This window comes from Neolamprologus multifasciatus, chromosome 5 (genome assembly GCF_963576455.1).
Source record: "Neolamprologus multifasciatus chromosome 5, fNeoMul1.2, whole genome shotgun sequence".
In the NCBI taxonomy this organism is placed as follows: Eukaryota; Metazoa; Chordata; class Actinopteri; order Cichliformes; family Cichlidae; genus Neolamprologus; species Neolamprologus multifasciatus.
The window spans coordinates 22,696,229-22,722,176 of record NC_140443.1 but is presented as its reverse complement, the minus strand read 5'-3'; the positions used below and the strand labels follow the sequence as shown (position 1 = coordinate 22,722,176).

The 25,948-nt window shown below is 42.4% G+C and overlaps 1 protein-coding gene across 7 annotated transcripts in view; it reads right to left on the bottom strand.

Annotated features, from left to right (window-relative positions):
- Positions 1 to 25,948, bottom strand: part of LOC146518661 (RNA-binding motif, single-stranded-interacting protein 2-like) — a 31,182-nt gene that overhangs the window by 4,071 nt on the left and 1,163 nt on the right. For 3 of the 7 annotated variants that reach the window (XM_085159774.1, XM_085159776.1, XM_085159773.1), the window contains exons 2-10: positions 13,914 to 14,074; positions 6,825 to 6,883; positions 5,328 to 5,419; positions 2,081 to 2,238; positions 1,849 to 1,928; positions 1,610 to 1,719; positions 1,393 to 1,436; positions 1,104 to 1,197; positions 745 to 795 (exon numbers count right to left, since the gene is read on the bottom strand). In XM_085159774.1, the coding sequence (XP_085015900.1) occupies positions 745 to 795; positions 1,104 to 1,197; positions 1,393 to 1,436; positions 1,610 to 1,719; positions 1,849 to 1,928; positions 2,081 to 2,238; positions 5,328 to 5,419; positions 6,825 to 6,883; positions 13,914 to 14,074 (849 nt within the window). Of the gene's footprint in view, positions 1 to 744; positions 796 to 1,103; positions 1,198 to 1,392; positions 1,437 to 1,609; positions 1,720 to 1,848; positions 1,929 to 2,080; positions 2,239 to 5,327; positions 5,420 to 6,824; positions 6,884 to 13,913; positions 14,075 to 14,317; positions 19,431 to 25,948 lie in introns of those variants that run through there. The other 4 variants (XM_085159772.1, XM_085159770.1, XM_085159775.1 and 1 more) reach the window with 2 other exon arrangements.

Below are 25,948 nucleotides of genomic sequence, written 5' to 3'. Positions count from 1 at the left end.
GGGATAGGTTAATTGGATAATCCAAATTGTCACTAGGTGTGAATGTGAGTGTGAATGGTTGTCTGTCCCTATGTGTTAGCCCTGCGACAGACTGGCGACCTGTCAAGGGTGTACCCTGCCTCTCGCCCTATGACAGCTGGGATAGGCTCCAGCACCCCCCGCGACCCTGAAAAAGGATAAGCGGAAGCGAATGGATGGATGGATGGATGGATGGATGAAATAAAAGCCCTTTCAGGTGTGCATTCCTCTTTAAGCTTTCCACATGGCTTCGGCACGCACCCTGATCCCGTTTCCATAAAAGCTGACCCAGCAGAAGATATTTTTCCTTTCATTTGGTTAATGCAAATCATAGCTGCCACTGGTCAAGTTCAGATAGTGGCAGCAATGCAGCTGATGCTGGGCAGCTACAGATACATTGTCCAGTTTAACATGCAGCGTAATTACAACCACAAAAAGTAATGAGACTAATTCGTGAATGGCGTTCCCTAAAGCAGGTCAATGCTTAAAGCGTACGCGTAAAGATCACAACTATCAGGGATCCAATAAATATTACAGCTTCCCGTGTGACCACTGAGGCCGCTTGTTCCTGTTGATTTCCATGTAACAGAAAGAACTATGTTCTTTTTCATTGCCGTGACACTTTGATTTGTATATCCTGCTTTTTGCATTTACACTTTTGTTTATGCTTTTTTGCCCTGTGGCCCAAGTGAAAAGACCAGAAGGCATTGAAGGAGGGATACTCACAGCTGGCTGCATGAGGTATGACTGATGGTGCATCCAGGACGGGTTGTGTACCTGTAGAGGCGGGAGTACATCGCAAAATTACTTTTCGATACTTTTCATCTGGTCCTGTCACAGTCCCCTCAGAGCCCTTAATGTGTAAGCTGGCACAAAAAGGTCACAAGAACAGACACAGAACCTGGATGAAAGCAGCCGTCCTGCATGTTAACTTACATAACGTGACCTTAATGAGGGATTCGGTACAGAAAAGCAACAGAAAAATACGTGATTCACTTTCATGCAGATTTTAAAAGCCAGCAGGGCTAAAAATGAACAAACAAAACTACTAATAATTTGAATATAAACAGAGTGAAAAGTCCCACCTGGTAGGATGAGACAGGAGAATGCATGTAGGGAGAGAGGGAAGTCTGAGCAATCATTCGATTTGGAGCCAGACTGTAAGGTGAGGAGTAGAAGCTGCCAAACACACAGAACAACAAGAAGACAACATGAAGGAAACTGCAACATGTCGACAATTTCCAGCTAATTTAGCAACATATCTGAGTTCCTGCAATGTCCAGCAGAGGGCAGCCTTTTACCAGTCTCTGATTGCTATGTTTATTTTCCTGGAGGGCTGGGACTGTTTTTAGTCAGTCCGTGCATACCACTCACCCATTTTGTAAGGCTGTGGGGTCATACGCAAGCGTCATTCCTCCCTGGGAAAACAAAAAAGGGATTCAGAACCAGTGAGGTCATGCAAACACCGGTGCAGTACGTACTAAAACAGTCTGCTAGCACAGAGTGTGGCCGATTAAATTCAAAACTTTCCAGTATGTACTTGATGTGATTTTTCTCCATAATTTTAGAGGAGGAAAAAAAAAGACATTACCGTATCTCCGTCTCTAGCCCAAGGTCTTCCATTTTGGAGATATTTGCTCTGGTTCTGCCTCTTCTTCTGACCTCCGTCTGCAAACTTACATAATAAGGGCTCTGTGGGCACTGAGAAAGCAACAGGTCAAACAAGAGAGTGAATTCACTGATCACAGTGGGGAAGAAAACACACTCAGCTGCAGCACTTACAACAGTATCAGGTTTCTATAATACAAAAAAAAAAAACATTCCACGCACCGGGTATTCCTGGTGGAGTCTTGATGAATTTGCCATTGAAATGCTGAATTATGGCCTCGCACTTCTCTGTGGATTCCATCCTGAAAAACCAGACAGAGTTAAAATTAATCCCTCTCGAGAAGCGCTGTTTGCATTCGGTTGGTCCGTGCCAGAGCTGCACAAATTACATGTAATTGATAACAGAAAATGTGCTCAAGACACGATGGACCACCATGCGACGCCACAGTCTGACCTGGCAAATCCAACACCGCGGCTGGTCCCATTAGCATCTCGGAGGATGCGGGTAGAAATGACCTGGCCAAAAGACTTGAGCATGCTCTCCAGCTCTTGCTCATCCATAGACACGGGCAGGTTGGAGATGTAGAGGTTGGTGGGGTCCTGCTCCTGTTGCTATACAAAAAGTGAGAAATGAAAATCCATTCGCTCGTGCATCTTCTTAAGCTTTGAATGAGGAAACGCGGCGCCGACTTTTTATTATTTATCTCAAAGCGACCGTGTGGGCGCAGACGCCGCTGCTTTAATCAAGTATTTACAGTTGCTTAAAGCGTGAAGTTCTCCCGACTTCAATTTAAAAATATATATATTACAGCACACTTTCCTGGCACTCTTGCAAATAGAAAAATGTTGTCACTTTCAAAAATCTTTTTTTCCCCACACGGCACAAATTTCTGTGTAGGCAGCAGCGTGACCCGTCTTTCCATCAACACCTGCCACTGCACTTGGCAAATTGATTAAATTACATTTGCGTGTCAAGCATAATTTAGTAACAGAACCTGCTGAAATGTTTTTAAGCAATTAGTGACAGACCAATAAAGGGAAACCCTGAATAATCTCTCACCACTTTCTATGTGTCACTGCCACAGCTGAGGAGGATTTGAAAAACCTTGCGTGCACGCTAAAAAAAAAAAAAAAAAAAAAAAAACACACACTCTGACATTTGCAAAGTATTAATTTGTGCACAGGGGTAGCGAGTCGCGCTTTTTTGGAATAATTTTGACTAATGAAGAGATCTTGATGGCTGTGAGTAAATTAAGAGGAGAGATCATTTGGTGGCACTAGCTTGAAAGCAAAACCTTGTGTGACTATGCAGAGGCAGACAGGAAGCCAGGCATGAAGTTAAAGAGTTCACAGAGCAACAGGAGCCTGGCAACCATGAAAAAAAAGAGGCTGGGCTAAAAAACAGGGGAAGGGAAAAAAACGGAGAGCGAAGAAAGAGGGAGGAAATTAATAACTCAAAAGGCTGATATTTTGTTACGGAAGGAGGAAACTTACAGGGTAGGACCTAACCAGGCCTCTGCAGTCATTTGGGCAATTCGAAAGGAGAATGACAGAAAAAGAGTGAAACTAGAAAAGAAGACAGATGGGTGTCTTCTGACTAGCAGGCTGCTCTCTATACCATTTTATCTCCTCTTTTCAGTGCCTGCTGCATGCAGTCAAACAGCTCTGCACACCACAAATAACAAAAGCTTTTTAAATTTGGATGGAGAAGAAGCTGTCAGAAGCTGTCAGCGAGAGAGGCACATCGAGTTGCAACTGTTTAGACTGGACTGATCCAAGCAACAACCAGGAGAGGACAGCCAGTACCTCAGATACTTGCCAAGCTGTTCGGGCACATTTGACAGAGGTGGCGATCTGACAATGAAGAATTCCTGAGCACATTTATGGCATTAAAGTATGTCAACAGCTATCTTAAATGTTTTATAGCCTACGTGAGTATCTCCTACTCTCAGCCATCTGGTGGAGAGATAACCTATTTTCTGTGATTGCCGTCATTCCTGCTAACACAGCTATTATGCAACAGAGGAGCAAACCGCAGAGGTCATAGGCTAGCTGAGAGTAATGGAATTCAAAGCCATATGACAAAACAAACACAAACAAAAAACTCCACCCCTTTTTTTCCTTTTAGCTCGGCCAGCGCACACAGCAGACGGTTTGATATTCTAACAATTTTCCCCCTGCTGTATTAAAATATTGCCGCGCGCAGGTCAGGCGCATGAATGGGATTTGCTGAGGTGTCACCGTGTATTGTCTGTGCCAGGCCTTCACCGAGCCGTGTCTGTTAAGGTGTGTCTCTGCGTTAGTTCGCTTGGGTGTCGAGCAGCGTGTGGGTCATGACGTCTGAGTTCAAACAGGGAGGTGCTGAGAAGTAAAAAAGAAAAAACAGAAGGGGTGGGGAGGGGGCTCTATTTTTAACTTTGCCATTGTTTCGCTGCCCCTACACAGGCAGCTCCTCTGGGCTTGCAGCCTGGAGGCTGGGGTGGCCCATTCAGGGACTTAGCACACACTCTAAGGACATCTAGTTCAAGGTGTGGTTCATTGTGTTTGTGAATAACACTACAGCAGCCATGGTAAAGCTGCTGGCAGGTGAACCTGCCCTTGATATTGATATTACCATTGACTATAGCTCTTTTTTTTTTTTTTTTGCTAACCTGAAATACCCACTGACTCTGAGACGGCGGTGTATATTTAGGTTTATATAGTGGTTATCAACACCTCTCACTGAGCACATGCTGTCTGGGTGAGTCAGGTTATGGTGTTCAGTTGCACTTGTCAAGTACAAAGATACGCAGGATTGTATGGCACTCTTACAGAAGCGGCTCAGTGAACTTAGACTCAGGTTTTAGTTGCACTGGACTGTTTCAGGTCAGCTGGCAGTGTGTATCTGTTACAGTTCTCCAGCGCTGCTCTGAGGGAGACCCTGGTGTTACATTGCTGCGGGTCTGTTTGGGTGCAAGATAGAGGGAGGAGGTAGGGACTCCGGGGTGGAGTGTATTAAGTGCTGGTGGCTGCCCCAGGCCCAGGCCCAGGAGATGGACAATGCCAGTCCATTGTGCCTGTCCCATTGACAGCGGGTGTAGTGGCACCCTCCCCCCCGGGTTCCTTCAATGGGGAGCCTCAGAGCCAGAGGGATCAGCTTAATGGGCCGACAAGAGTAGCTTTGACTTCAGACACTTGGACAAAGAGTTCAGAACAAGTGCTACAACAGGAGCAGGTTTGTAACATACACAGCACAGAAATGAAGTACGTGAGGGGGAAGGAGACAGGAGGTAGTGCGGAGGACAGTGAAGAAAGAGGCAAAATGAGGATTTGAGAGGAGACCGAACAGAGCGGAGGAACAAGCAATAAAAAATATGATCAGCAAACTGTTTCTGCAGGTCTAGTCTGGGCTGTGCATCACTGGGACATCTCAGTACACACACAAACCTCCCTATAGACAAGAGTTTACTTTGAACCCTTTCCAACAGCACAGTCGCTGCCAATTAGGCCACTGCGTGTAACAGTTTTTAACCTTTTACATGATAGTGTGTGTACGTGCGCAGCAATGGGGTTATGACTCTTGAGCTGATGGCTCTCTGAAGATCAATAAGGGTACAAGACGGGGTGATGGGCTAAACAAGGCATGTTTAAATCTAATGGTGGCTGGTAAACTTGGAAGCAACAAGTGGTAGATGGATACAAGATAGTTGGCTAATTCTTACCTTAGCCATCTGAGCCTGGACCCCAGTGGATTTCAGAGCTGTAACAGCTTTCTGTGCTGCTGCTGGACTGTCGAAATCCACAAAGCCATAGCCTGTAAAACAGACAAACTGATGGTAGAAATGCCGTAACATCAGGAAGTACATGAAAAGATGCCATGCGTTTGCTGAATACAGCACTCTACAAAAGTGTTGAGCCACATTTCTTTACATTTTGCTGGAAAAATGGGAAATAAGTGCAGTAATTCATTGAAATGTGCAAGCAATTCTAACAAGCTTGAAAGTCAGTATTTGGTATGATCACCTTTATTCTTACAAGCTGAATCTGATACGGAAGCTTAAGTAGTAATAGTTCTGTAATAGTTCTTCAGGCTTCTTGAAGGACATCTTCTTTGGATGTCGGCTGGCTTTTGCTTCATTCTCTGTCAAGATCATCCCACAGTGGTTTAATAATGCTGAGGTGTGGGCTCTGGGGAGGCCAATCCATGACTGATAGTGTTCCACTGAGTGTTTTCTATCTAGGCGTGCTTCTACTGCTTTGACAGCGTGTTTGTCATTGTCATTAAAACTGAAACTGTTGCCAATCAGTTGCTTTTCAGATGGTATTGCATGGTGGATCATAATATGTCTGTACATTCCTGCGTTCACAATTCCATCAATATTGACAAGGTCCCCAAGACTACTGGCCTAAAAGCAGCGGCAAACCACGACAGAGCCTCCACCGTGTTTTACAGTGGGCTCCAAAAACTCACTGTTGTACCTCTTTCCTGACCTTGTCTGTACATTATGATGACAATTTGAACCAAACATTTCAAATTTGGATTTATCGTTCCATGAAACTGGTTTCCACTGATTTTCAGTCCAGTTCTTGTGTAATGTGGCATACCTCAGCCTTTCCTCCATGTTTCCCTTCCTTAAGAATGGAAGCTTTTCGATAGCCATCCTTCCATTGAGAACATTCGTCTTCAAACTAAAAGGTGCACTTTTTGAAACATGTTGGTAGCAGTGTTTTTTATTTGGAAGGTGAACATTCTCCATTTGTGCTTTGCATTGCACTTTTTCAAGTTTTGCTACATCTCCAAGAGCAAAGGTTTTGCAGCCAAGTACATGCCTTCTGTGCAAACTATTGGTGACTGTGGCAGTCTGCTACTGACCAAAGCAATCCGGTGAGGTTTTAGGTGGAGCATCCTCTTCGCAACAGATTTTGCTTGTCAGCAGTCAGCAAACTCCAGCAAGCACATGCCAACTGATCTGGAGTCTTTAGAGCTATGTGACTGAGGCCTTATGAGCTACATGGATGTTCCCATCTAATTCTGGGCCATACAGGAAAACAGTGTTTTCCTAACCCTTTGACAAATGGCATGCTTCGCCACAGCCAAAGAATGACTGAAAATGACGTTCAAAAAGATATGTGTATATATATATATATATATATATATATATACATGATAATAAAAAAAAAAGCATGACAACCCAGTCTTTGAAAAGATTAGTGTTTACCTTTACATTTGTTGGTAGTTTTGTCCAAGATGGCCTTGGTCGACACAATTTTGCCATACCTTCAGGGAAGAGACAAGAACACAGAATACAGGATCAATGAGTGGACAAGGTTACAACGAGGCAACAAGAGGAATCTGCTCCTACCACATGCATGCCAATATCTATAAATTTCCCCTGGCTGCCAGACTACAGGTGTAAACATGAATACAAAATCCTTTGTGCAACCATTTGTGTGCATTTAATGATCTTAAGAGGCACCGAAAACTTCGTCTGACTCCTCCCTCGCGTCTTTGTTCAGGCTGCCGTACAGTAACTCTGTTCCCTGACGTTGTTTTAGAGGACAGGGGACGGCACCCCAGGGCCAAAAACAATTTGTTCCCGGCCCGTCTTTACCAGACACACACACACAGACTAACACACTAACACCTTTCTTCTAAATACAGCTCTGCTCTACGGTATTTTTGACTTAAATACAGCTTAAACGTCTCGCACTTGCAACATCAGACTCTCAAATGGAGATATTAATTTTCAGGAAAATGCATTCTCATCCACCCATCTACAAACAAAAGAAGGAATATAGCGCGCGAAACACAAGTTCATGTCTTAACCTGTCATTTCGGTTCACAGCTGTCAACATAGACATACAACAAAGGTCAGTCAGTAAAAGATGAAAATCAGTTTTTTCATACATCCAGCCACATAAATATTGATAGTATGAAAATCACCTCAAAGGCAGCAAATGAGAAGTGTTATGCAACATTCTGAGACTAATGGAATGCAGTGTTGTAAGACGGTGCATCAGCACTACAGTATAATAGACCTGCCCTTGTCTGGTGAATTTACCCAGTGAGAGAGGCTGGTGCTCCTCTGTTTGGGCAACATGGCGTCTGGGCGGAATGTACACTGTAACCTGATGCTTCACCCCTCCAGTTCGCCTTCCTTCCTTCCCACCACGTCCCGCTCTCTCTCTCTGTTTTTCCACCCTCACATGGTAGCACACTGCTGGGTCCTACACTCCGGCCTTGTTTCAGTGCACGTTTAACCACATGACTCAGACCAAGCTTGATGGTCACAACAGAGACGTGGGTAATGACTGGCAATTCAATTTAAAGACATCGCTACTCCTCCACTTTTGCCCTAAATGCAAAGACCAGAAGTTATATAGGAGCAACGTTTATGGCTCCACTTCAGTTACCGCGGTGGGGCATGACTGAATGTTTGCATTGACCTTATTAGCTTATGTCTGTGTGTTAAGTTTGATATTCAAATAAACGTATATATGCATTTCGATTATGATGAATTAAAATAATCTAGAAGTTCCGCTGCACAGTTTATAGTGGTAGAAAAGCTCCTTATTGCAGGCATTAATTCATCAGCCATTACCAAATAAACACATGCTATGTTTATACTGTCCCAGTGTCATCTAACAGCTGCAAAGTGGTTGTTAGGCATGAATGTACACACACCCCTGATATAATGTAACCCATTCAAGCCCAAATGAAGTTTTACAGTTGGACCTCTGGCTTTCACATATGGATACAGTTGATTTTATGGTGGATTTTTGTTAGTATACAAAGCTGAACTGGTGCTGTGCTGCTTACAGCCATTCGAGAAACTGCAGAACGTGTCCAGTGACATTTTCATGTAATTATACTTCAAGTATTTCTATGTTGCGCTGTGTTTTACCTCTACATCACTTTATTCTGGCTGCAAATGCCGTACTCTGTACTACAGGACGCTTTGGTTACTTTGAGGCTCCTATGCAGTTCAACATTTCATTCCTGAACAAATATTCTGATTGCATTTTTTCTACTACTACGATGTTAATGAGAGTGGATAATCATGTTAAGGTAAAGCACCGTTCTGCTATGAAAGCAGCAAACCCACCCACCTGCAGTTCAACCCTTGTGTTTATGAGAGGCAGCCAGTCAAAGGAAGTTGACCTAATAGGAGGGTGGCCAGCCCAAATCAGCTGATGGCTCAACTTCTGCAAAACACTTTGCAACCCACCTCTGCCTAATCTCCTCCTTTTCATGTTATTCATGCTCTTGCTGACTTAATGTCACGTGCGTTGTCAATGAAGCCTGCTATGTTACATGAAGCATTTGTGGTGCTGCTGATGCTTTCCCTGCATTACACAGAACAGTGCCACAGCGCCAAATAAAAGAAAAATGGCTGCAGAAGTCATAATAATCCTATTTTGACAAACACGGACCTAACAGAACTGCAAGTTTCAGACAGCGGACAACCTCAGGGACTGCACTAAGGATTTCTTTGAACTTTGAATCATGCCAGCCTAATCTAGCAAGGTCCATGAATAGAAACAAGGAGCTGGAAATTTGAAATAACCAGTCGCCTTTAACTAAAACAGACTTGACAGCCACTGGTTTCTTTTTATAGCGGTGTCTTTTCACTGATATAAAGCCTCGGAAGTAAAGATGCCGCACACACATGCACGCACATCCTTCTGAGACAAATTTCATTAAGTTTATCCACTACTCTTTTTACAGAAAGCACTTTGTCACCTGTCACCTGATTATGTCAGAACAGTAAGCGTCTGATTATTAAGGAAAAAGCAAAAATGTTTGGCATTTACAAGCAAAGAGCAAAATTTAGATGAGAGGTATAAGTGAAGTCTAGGTGAGAATCAAGTCTAAATATTTTTGTTATCAATGTGGATTATATGTCAGTACTCGAGGTATGAATATTGTCTGACTGAAACAACTTTAAGGTGAAATAAATGTGAGTTTGACCTTGAATTGTACTTAACTATCATTTATCTAGAAACCAAAGGTCTTTAGTGGCATTGCTGTGAGTTCATTAGGCACAATGAAACTACTATGTTTGTTCTATAGACAATAGAAATGTGCTTAAAAAAACTGGTTAACCTGATGTTAGATATCTCTATTTTTTCTGGTTTCGATCTGATATCTTTAAACTAAAGAAATCTAAAAAACTCACTTAAGACTTACTGATCACTGAGTTATAATTAGAACCAAAGATAAAAATAAAAGCTGTCATTTATGACTTCCCCAACAACAATGCTATGAGTTTAAAAGGTCAACGGGCACTGACTGTGTGACCCTGTGCTTACCTCGGCTCCTCTGCAGGAGAACACCAACCAAGCACACTATGGAGCCCACAGGGGCCTAAAAGACAGCCCTAACCCATATATGGTCATCTGACATTCTTTCCCAGCAGGCCATGCTACTTTCTTCCCTGCTCATTTAAGTTTCTCCTTCAACAGTAGCCCTCCCACCCTCCTCTAAAGTCTCCGTCCTCTTTCCACTTCTCTGCCAATCCACAATGGCTTCTCTGTAAATCTCTTTAACACTCAAACTTCCTGTGTTTCACATCTGCACATTTCTGATCTTCTTAGATTGCTCACACACACGACAATTCACGAGCGTGTGTGTGTGTGTGTGTGTGGTCACAAGCCAAGTAAATTCTCCCTGTGGATTTTAATACTTCTGATACTTTTCTCTGTATGGTCAGGGTGATTAAAATCAAGGTTTTAAAGATGGATGGTCTGTGATGTTGGAAATATTGCCTGTATTTTTAAATTAGAAGACAAAGACTATTCCCAACCAGAAGCCGTGGGTGGATAAAACCATCCGCGACGCTCTGAGATCCCGTACCGCTGCCTACAACACGGGACTCACGACGGGGAACATGGACCCGTACAAAGCCGCGTCATATAACGTGCGGAAGGCGGTGAAAGAGGCGAAGCAGCGCTACGGGAGGAAACTAGAGTCACAACTCCAACAGAGTGACTCTAGGAGCCTGTGGCGGGGACTAAGGACAATAACGGATTATAAAGCACCAACAACCGGTATGACGAACGCGGCCGTGACTCTGGCAGATGAGCTGAACACTTTCCATGCTCGCTTCGAGGCTGCAGCTAAGGACTCCAACGATGCTAGTGCTAGCGGCGCTAACGGCTGCAGACAGGAAGATACTGCCAGCACCGGAAACGTGCTCGTCATCTCCGAGCATGAAGTAAGGAGAGCCTTCAAGAGAGTGAACACCAGGAAAGCAGCAGGACCAGACGGCATCCCAGGTCGTATCCTCAGAGACTGCGCATACCAGCTAGCTCCTGTGTTCACTGAGATATTCAACATCTCTTTATCTCAGTCGGTGATCCCCACATGCTTCAAAGAGTCCATCATTGTTCCTGTCCCAAAGAAACCCCACCCTGCTTCTCTCAATGACTATCGCCCTGTAGCCCTCACCTCAGTAGTGATGAAGTGCTTTGAACGCCTGGTCAGAGACTTCATCATTTCTTCACTACCAGACACACTGGACCCACTACAGTTCGCTTACCGTCCAAATCGTTCCACAGACGATGCCATCTCTCATCTCCTCCACACATCACTTACTCACTTAGACACTAGAAGGGGGAATTATGTTAAAATGCTCTTCATAGACTACAGCTCTGCATTTAATACTATAATTCCCTCCACACTCACCACCAAGCTGGAGCATCTGGGACTCAGCTCATCTATGTGTCAGTGGATCTCCAACTTCCTAACTGGCAGACCACAGGCAGTAAGGATGGGCAGACATGTCTCAGCCTCCATCACTCTCAGCACTGGAGCCCCCCAGGGGTGTGTTCTGAGCCCCCTGCTGTACTCTTTGTACACATATGACTGTGTGGCCACTACCAGCTCCACCACCATCATCAAGTTTGCTGACGACACCGTCGTGGTGGGCCTGATCTCTGACAACAACAAGACGCCCTACCTGAAGGAGATTAGGAATCTGGAGAACTGGTGCCAGAGGAACAACCTCCTTCTAAACGTCAGTAAGACAAAGGAGTTGATAGTGAACTTCAGCACTAAGCAGGAGAGGAACTACCAGACCCCCGTCATCAACGAGTGCCCAGTGGAGAGAGTGGACAGCTTCAAATACCTCGGAGTTCACATCACGCAGGACCTGTCATGGTCCTGTCACATCAACACCATGGTGAAAAAGGCCCGTCAGCGTCTCTACCACCTCAGACGCTTGAGAGACTTCCGACTGCCCCCCAAGGTGCTCAGGAACTTTTACTCCTGCACCATAGAGAGCATCCTGACGGGAAACATCTTAACCTGGTTCGGGAACAGCACCATGCAGGACAGACGAGCGCTACAGAGGGTTGTGCGATCAGCTGAGCGCACCATCCGCTCAGAGCTCCCTGACCTGCACTCAATCTACAGCAGGCGGTGCTGGACCAAGGCCAGGAAGATCGTGAAGGACCTCAGCCATCCCAACAACGGACTGTTCTCTCTGTTGAGGTCAGGAAAGCGATTCCGCTCCCTGAAGACCAACACAGAGAGACTGAGGAGGAGCTTCTTCCCGCAGGCGATATGGTCTCTCAATCACACCACCACACAGTACTGACCCACACATATAGTTCTTACACACACACTGGACATTCTGGACATTGTTTTCACTTCATCACTTAAACCACTTTAAGCATATTTGCACTGCACAAGACACTATATAATGTGGATTGCACAACACTGGACATTATATTCCTCATTTCCAGTTAATACTTGTACAGCTGCTGTTATTGTGTGTGTATATATATATTTATATTTCTTCATACATTCTTATATATTTCTATACTGTGTATTGTGTATTTTGTTGTACAGTTATTTAATTTTCAACTTTAATTTATATATTTTATCTTATTCTTTCCCAGTTAAATTTACCCTTCATTCTAATTTGTGTTGTACAGTTATCTCATTCTTAACTTAATTTTTATATTTTATTTTATTTTATTCCTTCCTGGTTAAATTTACCCTTTTTTATTTTCATATTTATTTCCTATCTTATATAAAAATTTGAATTTGATTTTTTGAAGTTGCGTAAGCTTCTTCACAGAGATGTGCTTTTACTGTGAAAGAGCCCTGATGGATGTGGGACTGAAGTTCACTTCTGTGACATACAGCACTCACTTGCAGCAGCCAAAAAACAGTTTGGGTGTTTAACTGCATGCTTGTCTGCAAAGCTAACTAAACTGACTAGGTTGTTTGTTTCCAGGTGTACAAGTCTGGCTTCACTGAGTTTAAACTAATTCTCAAGAAAATGCAAAGTTAAATGAGGAAATATTGTAAGTTTCTTTTCTTTATCTCAGCACCTATCCCATCAAGATTAATTCAACTGACTTTAGTTGTGATAAGACTCACCCTTATCACAACTAACCTCTTTTCTTTCCCTCCTACACCTAATGTAAGCCCCACACCAACCTAAGGAAAACCCTCAACTGAACTGTATAGACGTTGTATTGCAAGTCATACTGTCATCTAATCATCACACACAGTAGAACAGTGTTATTGCATATCACAGAATTTGCATAGTGCATCTAGTTTACGATGGCTACAGTAAAAATTAGACTCTGGAAAAAATGTGAAGTTGTTTGCCAAAAAGTCTCCATTGTGTATCCATTTTTAGTTCTCTGTGTGTGTAAAATCAAAGGCTGTATTTAAAAGATGGAGGTAGCCTCCACGTCTGGAAAAGGAAGCCAGTGAAGAAGTGCTTTCTTTCTAAGGTCCAGCAGGTGGCTGCAAAAAGAAGTCTGGTTGTTTAACACCCCGTGGCTGTCAAATAGCACTTTCCTGATGGGCTTATGGTCTCCGTCAGTAGTTTTCATTTATACTGAAAACAGCACAATGTTCCTTTTGTCTTTTTTTTTTTGGTCAACAGTAGGATTGTGAGGGTGGTTTTAGTGCCTCAGCTTCACAGTCAGATCTATCTACCACTCGTGACTGGTTACAAAAAGCTAGAACGGCACACTCGGCTTAAAACTTGAAACAGGACTTAGCTTATCAATCAGTGATGTCACTGTGGTCACGTCTAATCCTTTATATACAGTGTTTTTGGTAGGCGAGGATTTCATAGATGGAATAAAGGCAAGCTAGATTGTTCCTCCATCCAGTGTTCATGTTTTCCAAAGCTAACCCCAGCCGACCTATAGTTTTATGTTCCACTTGACGATAGATAGATGGTAACTCAAAAAATGAGAGAGAGGATGATTTTATAACTTTATAAAAATTCGATTTGCTGTGCTACGTACAAAATAACCAAAAGTTAAAAATGACTTACGGTTGGCAGAGCTTGACCAGATCTTGGTCCGTGGTCCCCGGATGGAGGCCGCGAATATACAGATTGGTTTTGCTCAGCTGTTCCCCTCCACCGCTGTTGCTACTACTGTTGGTGTTGGGACTGGGGGGTGCCATCTGGTGGCCGGAGGACACATAGGTCTGCTGCAGCAAGAAAGAAACATACCGATTATTTTACTGTGCACAAACATTTATAGGAAAAAACATCGCTGATATTCTCAAACGCCAGCAGAAACTACACAAGTACGCTGAAGTTTTTATTAAAAGTGTGAAAATTCAAAGGCGTGTTTAGAGATGTGGAGAAATGGAAAGTAATCCTGCATGAAACAGATGATTATGTGGGAGCTGCGAAAAGTGATATCACACAGCCCTCATGTCAACACTCACCAATAGCGCTTTCTGAGGGGAATGTGGGGCCTCTTGGCCGACTGCTCCACACATAGGGAAAAGGGGCCTCTTATGCTTTCTCAATGTTGGGTAACCTTTTTTTTTTTTTAACTTCTGGAACCACACAAAAAAATCCTGTGGTGCAAAAACCAAAGACCTAAAGATCTCAGACCAACATTTAGTTAGTCTCATGATGCAGAAATAAATAATAGCCTTGATGTTAACAATGTCTACTTTGTAGTGCAACTCGCTGCCTCGTGTTACCTCAAATGAAAAAAAAAGCAGATACGTCAAAAACGAGACACTGACAACGCCGCATTTATTTTCGCTCCCGAAACTCGCTGAAGTCTTCACTTTAACAGTGTAATCTTTTCCCCTCTCAAACAGTCATTAAGGTTAAAGGGTTAACAAGATCCCGAGCGGCTAGATGCAAAAACAGGGATCAGCTTAATCCACGATAATTATGAGTCTGAGAACCCCATCGGCTGATGTCTGATGACAGATATGTGGTTACAGAAATGACTCGAATCTAAACAGAAACAAGGAGAATTTAAAGAGATTAATAAACTTGGAGTTTATCACTTCATTAAAAAAATCTGAACAAACAGGCTCATGAGCCAAACATTTGACATTTACTTCAACTATTATCTTATTTTGGTTTGTTTTCTACAAGGATGCAGTGGCAGTGAATTCTGTTTGTAAACTCATGGATGACTCACAGCTAGGACCATGAAACGGATGTTGCGCAACAAAAAGTGCATCATCTAATCTCTCTGTGGGACCGTGGCTCTCCTTGGAGATATCAAACAAAAAGATTGTGTAACAGTGCAGATGCTTTCATTTTAATGGAATAAATATGATGTTATTATCGCTTTGCCAGTGAAGAAAGAAAAAAAAAAACCTTCTCCTTCCAGGAATAGATCTGGTAGCTTTTTTCCAAAGATGACTGGGGAAATAAACACAGAGCGCACCAGCTTCACCAGAACAGGCGAAACTGGCTGTCTGCAGTGAGAAAATCACTTCAATCGCATTAATTTAACAGTCCAATTTCTTTAACTTGCTGTTGTATAGGAACGAATTAGATCAAGCGTGCTTTCTAAATAATCTCAGCAGGGTGCTTCTGTGAAGCTGGGCAGGAGGACAATGGGTTTATTTCATGACAGAGGAATAAAAAGGGCTCGCCGATCAATCTGGTCGGGTTTAAAAAAGGCCCAGCAGGACGACACGGTCGCACCGGGATCACCGACAGCATCGCTCAATTCCGCTAATTAGACAGTATCCATAAGGGCGTGAGGTCCCTTTAAGACAGGCCTTCTGACCTCTACTTTGCCCACAGCTTTCACAACAGCAATAACCCCCCTACTCCACCACCAACTTAAGCTTGAATGTAGACTTTTTTCATGACAGGTAGATGAGATGGAAGCACAGCCTCCCTTTTGTCCATTTTCGTTGTATCTTTTATTCCAGGGATATTCAAACATGTTCACAAGTGTGTTAGACTTCTGCCTACAGGAGTAGTCCTATATCGTCACAGTGAAATTCTTGATGAATATGTTTTGCAGGCAGCTAATTTGTGAATGAAAGAAGAGGACAGCAGAGGCCTATAATCTCATTCAAACTCTCTTTACCAAAAAGCCAAGTCTCATTCAGTGAGCGTATCACTGCAACAACACCCCTTAAATCACCGGTCTGCAGTCACACGGCTAACTACGCACACATACTGCTGAAGCATTGTTAAGGCTAAAAATGTGCACAGAGAGCTGCATAAAAGTTCATATTAACAATCAGACAGAGACGACTGACGCTCAGAAGCAAATCTCTGTCAGGCTTTCAGAAATTTCTCTTTATTGCAAAAAGCTTTAAATTCACAGTGCTGTAACTATGCAGTTGATGCTGGGTCACGTTATAGTGGTGACATGTAATCTTTCTCTCGGGTCCTACATTGAAGTGTGCGGGTAAATTGTTATAGAAGCAAAAAATATTAAACTGAAAAATAAAAAAGTTTAAAAAAAGTCTCCACCCCCAACGGTTGGTAATTAGCTTTCACGTTATTGCAGTAATCATATTTTGTAGTCCTGACGCTGCATTTCTCCTTCTCTGTGAGACTGGAAATATAAATAGATTATTTTAAGGACCAAAGATAAAAATCAAGAACATTTCTATAAATAAAACCATTTCCTCTATTTTTATGCAAACCTGTATGAAGACTGACACTGGAAGGAAGTGTCTATTTTAAATATAGTGTACTGCTAGCATTTAACCCTGCCTTTAATCTTTCACAATATCAAAGACGTACCCCTGCATTTTATGTGTTGTATTAAACTCTCAGAGGCGATTCACGCACAGGAACAGCTCACTGGCTTAAGTGAGACGTCTTACCTAATTGAATCGCATGTCTAACGGTTTAATTGTATCAGAAATATCCTCCACCAACACCCTGAAGACATTTGACACGAGGTGTCACATGAGTGCACCTTCTTCAACCGTCCTTTAAGTCTCACGCCACCTCTGCTTTTATTTAATTTTTTAAAATCTCAGCCTCTCAAGCTGACTCCCAGAAGTCCATGGACTTCCTGGTTGCGGGGGGGTTTGCCCACCTCCCCATGTCCTGCTGGCAAGAAAGAGCCATGACTGCCTGTGTATGGCAGCCGACTTCTATGCTAATGCACAGATTTAAAGTCCAACTAAATGAGGACACAGCTTCCAGCGTGTATAGAATTACACTGCTGAGCTACTACATCCGCCTCTCTTTAGGACCGACCAGAGCAATGAGTCATGGGAATTGAAAACCTAAGACCCTTCTGAAGCATTAACAAACCTTCCGGACGAGTTATCCGATGTGTGTAACCACATCTTTTCTTCTTTGCCATGTTGATAAAAACCATACAACCAAAAACGTAACAGTTAATCTACACCCAACGGAACGCTCCGTCCCAGAAAACAAAAGTGCTAATGATCATAAAAACATAAAGCGGGTATCTTTAAAAAGGTTAAACAGTCTGTACATGTTAGCGGAGGATAAGAACAGGACTGTACGTCTCATAAAGTGGTGAGTGACAGTATGGCAGTAGGCAGGAAATCCTTTGTGTCTGCTCCTGATCTTATCACACAGCCTTCTAAATGAGGAGCTCTGCATTCCAACCAGGTGACAGGGACACCAAACTCACGTCCAGACTCGTTCCTGAATCCTCCTTCCTTTCAGTCTGCAACGCTCCCCTTCCTTTCGTCTCTTTATAGGCACCTATTAATCTTGGAATTGTCTGTCTCTTATTGTCGCTGATCACACCTATGTGCGCACGCACAGGCCAAATGCACATGCTTGCGTGGCTTTCAAGCCGGGTCAGGTGGCAAAGGATGGAGAGCTTGCAAACGGATACTCTCAAACACTGGGCCAGAGCTCAGCTAGAGATCTAACAAAATGTGAGACAGAGAGAGAGCGTCTGGCATCGGCGCAGGCCTCGGCATTGGATTTCTGACAGCTGTGCTTTCTCCAAGGACTCTGTCTCCCTCTCTACCTGTTCACCTTGGCCGGTTCATGCGGCTGGCACTCCGGCTAGGGACTGATCCAAAACATCTGACACATTAAACAAAGAGACAGATAAACATATACCTGGCATGTGACCAGGAGGACAAAGGTGGCTGTACAGAAGAGTTCAAAGAAAAAAAACAAAACTCACTGCAGCAAAACAGCTGTTTGGTTTTTTTTACGCACAACCTTGTGGAGTAGTTTCTGATACCTTTTTCAGTAGTGTCTGATATAAAGGATTGGCTGATTTCAATACAATATAAATAATCCTGATTCATATTCCTTGATCTGCGTCAGAACACGCGTGCATTCTTGTTTAAATAAAAAGGTTTCCAGTTGAAACGCATTCATTTAATTGATTATTAGTACCCACTAAAATCGTGGTATCGTGACATCCCTAATCCCTGCCAATATTTACTTTAATCTTTGTCTTTATCCTTCATTTAGGGATGGGCAAGTCATATAGTGTGGGTTTTTAAGAGATTATTTGCCTGAAAACAGCTGCCTACTGCTTGCTGAAAATAGGATTAATGAAAGCAACAAGACTCCACAACAAAGTAAATGTGTGGGCTGTAAAAAGTACCCAAATAATAATAAGTATAATTTTAAAAAACCAGCCACCCAATATGTTTTTTTCCCCTCATTCAGACTTCAAAAAACAATTGATCAATGGAAACTAAAGCCTTTGGGTGTAGCTATTTTCTAGCATTAGCATGTCAGTGTTTGAGCAGCAACGATGTTAACGTTAATATGCATTAAAGTGTTTGTGTCGGGGCACACAGTGTAGAACTTTGTTGTGTCAGTGAAAGGGTTACACAGATGACTGGCAGCCAAGCACACCGCAGTTTTCAGGCCCTCGTTTAATGTGATTGCATGGAACGTATTTATGAAGCAGCGAGACATGTACCCAAAAAATTTAAATACAAATTGAGCCATGTTTGTGTGCGATGAAACTGTGAATTAAGCTTGAGACAGCCACCTGCTTTCTACCTCCTAGACATCAGCTGGTTTCAGTTCCTGTCACAGTGACAGGAAAATATGACATGAACGAGGACATGAATCATGTTTGACACGGCGCACAGTTGTAATGTATCAAAATGAATCCTAATGAACATTTAGTTCGCTCTACCTTCTTTCTAGTAAAAAAGAAAAGAAAACCCCAACACAGCTGTGTGGTAAAACTATTTCTTTGCACTGTGATTTCACGCACTCCATCCAGGTGTGCACGGTTGTGGCAAGCAAAATCTTCACAGTGGTTCTGCTCACTGCTGAGATCACCCATGTTTATTATCATAACAGCTAATCCACCTTAAAGAGAAAAAAAAAGCTTGTATCACCTCTTTTTCATACTACATGCTATTAATAGTCAGTCCTTAAGCTGCAAATTAAAACAAATGAGATGTGTAAGGCATTTATTATTCTAATTTTATTTTTTAAATTACCTTGCCTTCAGTATGGGGGGGCAAAGACTGCTCATTTACAACAAATAAACACCGAACAGTGTATATGGGTGCTGTAAAGTGCTTGACTCAATAAGCTAAACACAAGCTCGCTATGCTGCACCAATTACAGTGGGGCAAAAAAGTATTTAGTCAGCCACCGATTGTGCAAGTTCCCCCACTTAAAATGATGACAGAGGTCAGTAATTTGCACCAGAGGTACACTTCAACTGTGAGAGACAGAATGTGAAAAAAAAATCCATGAATTCACATGGTAGGATTTGTAAAGAATTTATTCGTAAATCAGGGTGGAAAATAAGTATTTGGTCACCTCAAACAAGGAAAATCCCTGGCTCTCACAGACCTGTAACGTCTTCTGTAAGAAGCTTTTCTGTCCCCCACTCGTTACCTGTATGAATGGCACCTGTTTGACCTCATCATCTGTATAAAAGACACCTGTCCACAGCCTCAACCAGTCAGACTCCAAACTCCGCCATGGCCAAGACCAAAGAGCTTTCGAAGGACACCAGGAAAAGAATTGTAGACCTTGCACCAGACTGGGAAGAGTGAATCTACAATAGGCAAGCAGCTTGGTGTGAAAAAATCAACTGTGGGAGCAATCATCAGAAAATGGAAGACATACAAGACCACTGATAATCTCCCTCGATCTGGGGCTCCACGCAAGATCTCATCCCGTGGGGTCAAAATGATCATGAGAACGGTGAGCAAAGATCCCAGAACCACACGGGGGGACCTGGTGAATGACCTGCAGAGAGCTGGGACCAACGTAACAAAGGTCACCATCAGTAACACACTACAACGGCAGGGAATCAAATCCCGCAGTGCCAGACGTGTTCCGCTGCTGAAGCCAGTGCATGTCCAGGCCCGTCTGAAGTTTGCCAGAGAGCACATGGATGATACAGCAGAGGATTGGGAGAATGTCATGTGGTCAGATGAAACCAAAGTAGAACTTTTTGGTATAAACTCAACTCGTCGTGTTTGGAGGAAGAAGAATACTGAGTTGCATCCCAAGAACACCATACCTACTGTGAAGCATGGGGGTGGAAACATCATGCTATGGGGCTGTTTTTCTGCCAAGGGGACAGGACGACTGATCCGTGTTAAGGACAGAATGAATGGGGCCAAGTATCGTGAGATTTTGAGCCAAAACCTCCTTCCATCAGTGAGAACTTTGAAGATGAAACGAGGCTGGGTCTTCCAACATGACAATGATCCAAAACACACCGCCCGGGCAACAAAGGAGTGGCTCCGTAAGAAGCATTTGAAAGTCCTGGAGTGGCCTAGCCAGTCTCCAGACCTCAACCCCATAGAAAATCTGTGGCGGGAGTTGAAAGTCCGTGTTGCTCGGCGACAGCCCCAAAACATCACTGCTCTTGAGAAGATCTGCATGGAGGAATGGGCCAAAATACCAGCTACTGTGTGTGCAAACCTGGTAAAGACCTATAGTAAACGTTTGACCTCTGTTATTGCCAACAAAGGTTATGTTACAAAGTATTGAGTTGTATTTTTGTTATTGACCAAATACTTATTTTCCACCCTGATTTACGAATAAATTCTTTACAAATCCTACCATGTGAATTCATGGATTTTTTTTTCACATTCTGTCTCTCACAGTTGAAGTGTACCTCTGGTGCAAATTACTGACCTCTGTCATCATTTTAAGTGGGGGAACTGGCACAATCGGTGGCTGACTAAATACTTTTTTGCCCCACTGTAACTTACTGTTTAAAGATGTTCTAATTATCATATGAAAGCATGATTACTTTGTCACTTTGTTATCCCGACTAACCCCAATTACTGTTTCCTTTATTTCTCCCAGAGTTACTGAGGCTTTCCATTTATTCTTTAACTCTAAGGCATTATTTTTATTTACTTTTTTACAATTACACTGTACAACAGGCATCAAACAAAGAGCTCGCTTAATGGAAAGGACTTTTTATTTACTATAATACACAAATACAGTTTAACAATTTAGTTTGGCTTAGATTTTTAAAATATTTCAATAAAAAATGTAAAACTAGATATTTTATTTAATTTATTACGCAAATAATAAACTGAAGTCATGTTGTTATAGCCACATTTGAGCTAGCGTACTGGACTCAGGCAGAAATTAATGAAGTGTAACATTCAACCACTAAAACGAATTCTTTTGTTTAGGAATGTAAGTAAATAAATGTAATACGTCATCCTAATGTAACAATAATAATGATCTTTACATTTTTTTCTGCTCTTTGCTTGTAAAACAGTACATAGATCCATGGATGACAGCAATAATTAGATTTTAGCATTGAAAAGAATAATTTTATTTCAAAGAACTTGGAGATATTGGTGGATTAAACATTACAGCAATGTAAAAATGGCAGCTGTGGCATAAGCCTTCCATTAGATGCTGGTCTGCATATGTTTTATTTCTTTAGTGCATTTAGTGCAATCATTTGGGGAATTTTGAGCAGGTCAACTATTTTCCGCGTGCGACTAAAACCTCCACAGTCACGTTAAGGAGAGAACACACTGTACCAAACAAAATCAAACTTCTTAAATGACCCAGTTTACTCTGAGCACGATGTTACAGTGAGAGAGGTTTTCTTTAAACATCAGTGCTGCAAAGTAAAATCAGTTGCCAGTACAGGCATTTAATAAACATCTGTCTGGAAGCCTTAGCATAACTTACTGACATCAACTCTTATCAAGGAGTAACGTGACAAAACTAAACATGCGCACTTAAATGTTGCTGGTTTACATAATGCTTGAATTCAGGAATGAATACTTGTGAAAGCGTTTGGAGTTCATGTACAGTGGGGCAAAAAAGTATTTAGTCAGCCACCGATTGTGCAAGTTCCCCCACTTAAAATGATGACAGAGGTCAGTAATTTGCACCAGAGGTACACTTCAACTGTGAGAGACAGAATGTGAAAAAAAAATCCATGAATTCACATGGTAGGATTTGTAAAGAATTTATTCGTAAATCAGGGTGGAAAATAAGTATTTGGTCACCTCAAACAAGGAAAATCCCTGGCTCTCACAGACCTGTAACGTCTTCTGTAAGAAGCTTTTCTGTCCCCCACTCGTTACCTGTATGAATGGCACCTGTTTGACCTCATCATCTGTATAAAAGACACCTGTCCACAGCCTCAACCAGTCAGACTCCAAACTCCGCCATGGCCAAGACCAAAGAGCTTTCGAAGGACACCAGGAAAAGAATTGTAGACCTGCACCAGACTGGGAAGAGTGAATCTACAATAGGCAAGCAGCTTGGTGTGAAAAAATCAACTGTGGGAGCAATCATCAGAAAATGGAAGACATACAAGACCACTGATAACCACAGGTCACCATCAGTAACACACTACAACGGCAGGGAATCAAATCCCGCAGTGCCAGACGTGTTCCGCTGCTGAAGCCAGTGCATGTCCAGGCCCGTCTGAAGTTTGCCAGAGAGCACATGGATGATACAGCAGAGGATTGGGAGAATGTCATGTGGTCAGATGAAACCAAAGTAGAACTTTTTGGTATAAACTCAACTCGTCATGTTTGGAGGAAGAAGAATACTGAGTTGCATCCCAAGAACACCATACCTACTGTGAAGCATGGGGGTGGGAACATCATGCTATGGGGCTGTTTTTCTGCCAAGGGGACAGGACGACTGATCCGTGTTAAGGACAGAATGAATGGGGCCAAGTATCGTGAGATTTTGAGCCAAAACCTCCTTCCATCAGTGAGAACTTTGAAGATGAAACGAGGCTGGGTCTTCCAACATGACAATGATCCAAAACACACCGCCCGGGCAACAAAGGAGTGGCTCCGTAAGAAGCATTTGAAAGTCCTGGAGTGGCCTAGCCAGTCTCCAGACCTCAACCCCATAGAAAATCTGTGGCGGGAGTTGAAAGTCCGTGTTGCTCGGCGACAGCCCCAAAACATCACTGCTCTTGAGAAGATCTGCATGGAGGAATGGGCCAAAATACCAGCTACTGTGTGTGCAAACCTGGTAAAGACCTATAGTAAACATTTGACCTCTGTTATTGCCAACAAAGGTTATGTCACAAAGTATTGAGTTGTATTTTTGTTATTGACCAAATACTTATTTTCCACCCTGATTTACGAATAAATTCTTTACAAATCCTACCATGTGAATTCATGGATTTTTTTTTTTTCACATTCTGTCTCTCACAGTTGAAGTGTACCTCTGGTGCAAATTACTGACCTCTGTCATCATTTTAAGTGGGGGAACTTGCACAATCGGTGGCTGACTAAATACTTTTTTGCCCCACTGTATAAAAGGATCAAACTACCGAGTCAGAAATGCATTCGAGACTTCACATCTGCTTATTTTCCATCAATGGCCTTTTTAGAGCAAACCTTCCTATCTGTGTGGGAATTTAATGCTCCAGTCAATGTGCTTTATTGATTTCTTTGATTTCTTTTCATATATATAGCTGTGCTTTGACTTAGCAGAGTCTATGTTGAGGCATCCACAGCTTTAAATCACAGCACTAAGCTGACATCTGTTGAAAAGGTCTCCAGCCAAGAGGGAAACAAAAATGTGAATGACAAGTACAAAAAAAAAAAAAAAAACCCACGCCATTCGATGCCACCCTGACTGAGACTCACGATACCTTAAGAAGCGACAAGCCGCCTCCTGTTATGTTTCCATGCAGGAAGCTTTACACGGAAACCGACCAAATTTGATTTGAGAACATTAATTCTATTTATTTGAAGGAGGAAATGAGGTGCTGAGTCAGGGGAGGAGCAGCAGCCTTTAAGCACAACAGTAACTGAATGGCATTTAGCAGTCACTAAGTCAGTCTCAGTAATCACGGTTCTCACACAAAGAGCGCTTCTCTCACCACTGTGAATGGGTTTATTTCTCATTCTGTTTTTTATTCGATGCACTTGTATAGCTCAGGTACGGCAAAATGTGAGCAAGGGACCATAAGAATGAAAGGAGGTGCGCGGAAACAAAACACAGGAACTTGACCTCTCTGTGAACTTTGGCTCCCCAACATAGAGGAGCTTGATAGTACTAAAGCAACTGAAGGGTAAATGTTTTGCCTACGCCTTAAGCTTCTTTTACATGTTGCTTTATGCCTTTTCACCTTAATTATTCCTTTTGAGAAGTCTGAAACTAATCATTATGCACTGAAAACACAGATAAGCAAATTCAAATCAACTGAGTATCACACATTTAATTCAGATGCAAATATATTAACTAAAAGAAGTGCTGATACTTCTATTTGAAAACAAATTTGACCAATATTTAATGCTGATGTGTATTTTATGTGTATTTCATGAAAATCTAAGTAGAGATGAGAGCAACACTCGTGAAGCGTGCTATGACTGTACATGTCGCATGAGTTGACCACAGGAGAACACTTCCCTGTTGTCAGCACACGTTTCATCTGAGTCAGGCACAACTGGTAAATAAATAACTACACATAACAAAATTTAATACAATTATTTAATGGTGTTTTTAATATCATCAGTTATCGGTGTCCGTCTTAAAAAGCCAACATGGGTTGGACTTCTTGAGAGTATTCCAGCTCTTTATCAAATCATCTTTGCACCCTTTTTTGAAAACAACACTTAATGCAACAGATAAACAAAGGCACCCGGCAAAGGCAGATGTCATCTTTAGCTTTCATTATACTTGGACAGGGTCAGCAAGTAGAGACCCGACAACCAAACAGACAAGCCTGTGTGTCACAAAAAATTGGTGGACATGCAGGCATCCACATGGACTTTCGCACCCACTGTCCGATGATGAAATTTAAGTCACTTTGAGCCAAGCGGACCGTAGCGGACTCGCAGAAGCAAAAGATATAATCAAGGCCTTTTATTTGGAGTCTGCAAGGGAAAATCAGCTGACATTTATGATCAGGTGAAAGCTTGTGTTAAACTTCTCGAACGCAACAATTTCCTGATTACCAGCATTGTAAGTGATGTACACTAATAATAAAATTAAGAAAATCAGATAAAAAAAACACCAATCATATAGTTTTTGAAACATCAACACACATGAGAAAATTTAGTCTTAATTTCCCAGTGCACATTTTGAAACATCTGAATAGTGTTGGCAATTCCCACAAGAATTTAGCACATCACCAAAATATCTGCTTATGCATGCAATGAAGCCTATTAAATACTGCCACATGATCTGTTGTGTACATGTATGTCACTAGAAGACCAAATTAAATAAATGAAACTGAAAGTGCTGACATGCACACACTCCACTGCTCACACTTGTGTACTTCCTTAAAAAACTTTTGACAGTATCTCTTAGTCCCCAGTGGTGTTAAAAAAATGTAAAAAATAAAGTGGGCGTTGATAGTTTAGAGAATGAACCATTTGTCAGAAACAAGATAAAGCCCAACCTAGTAACAGCAGTGAATTTAAAAGTCTATTCAGTAACAACCCAGTGCCACTGCATCAAAAACAAATCGCTAATTGCGTTTGAGCCTGCACAACCCAAACATTTTAAGCTATTTGCCCCAGACAAGATAAGGATGAGCAGTCCGCGATCACAGAGAGACAATATGTCAATACACATTTTCAAAATGCCATTCGGGGTTCAGGAGCTCACAGCAACACGCTCAGTGAAGATCAGCAGGAGATGAAAAACCACTGTTACTCTACTAGATGTAGAAAAAAAAA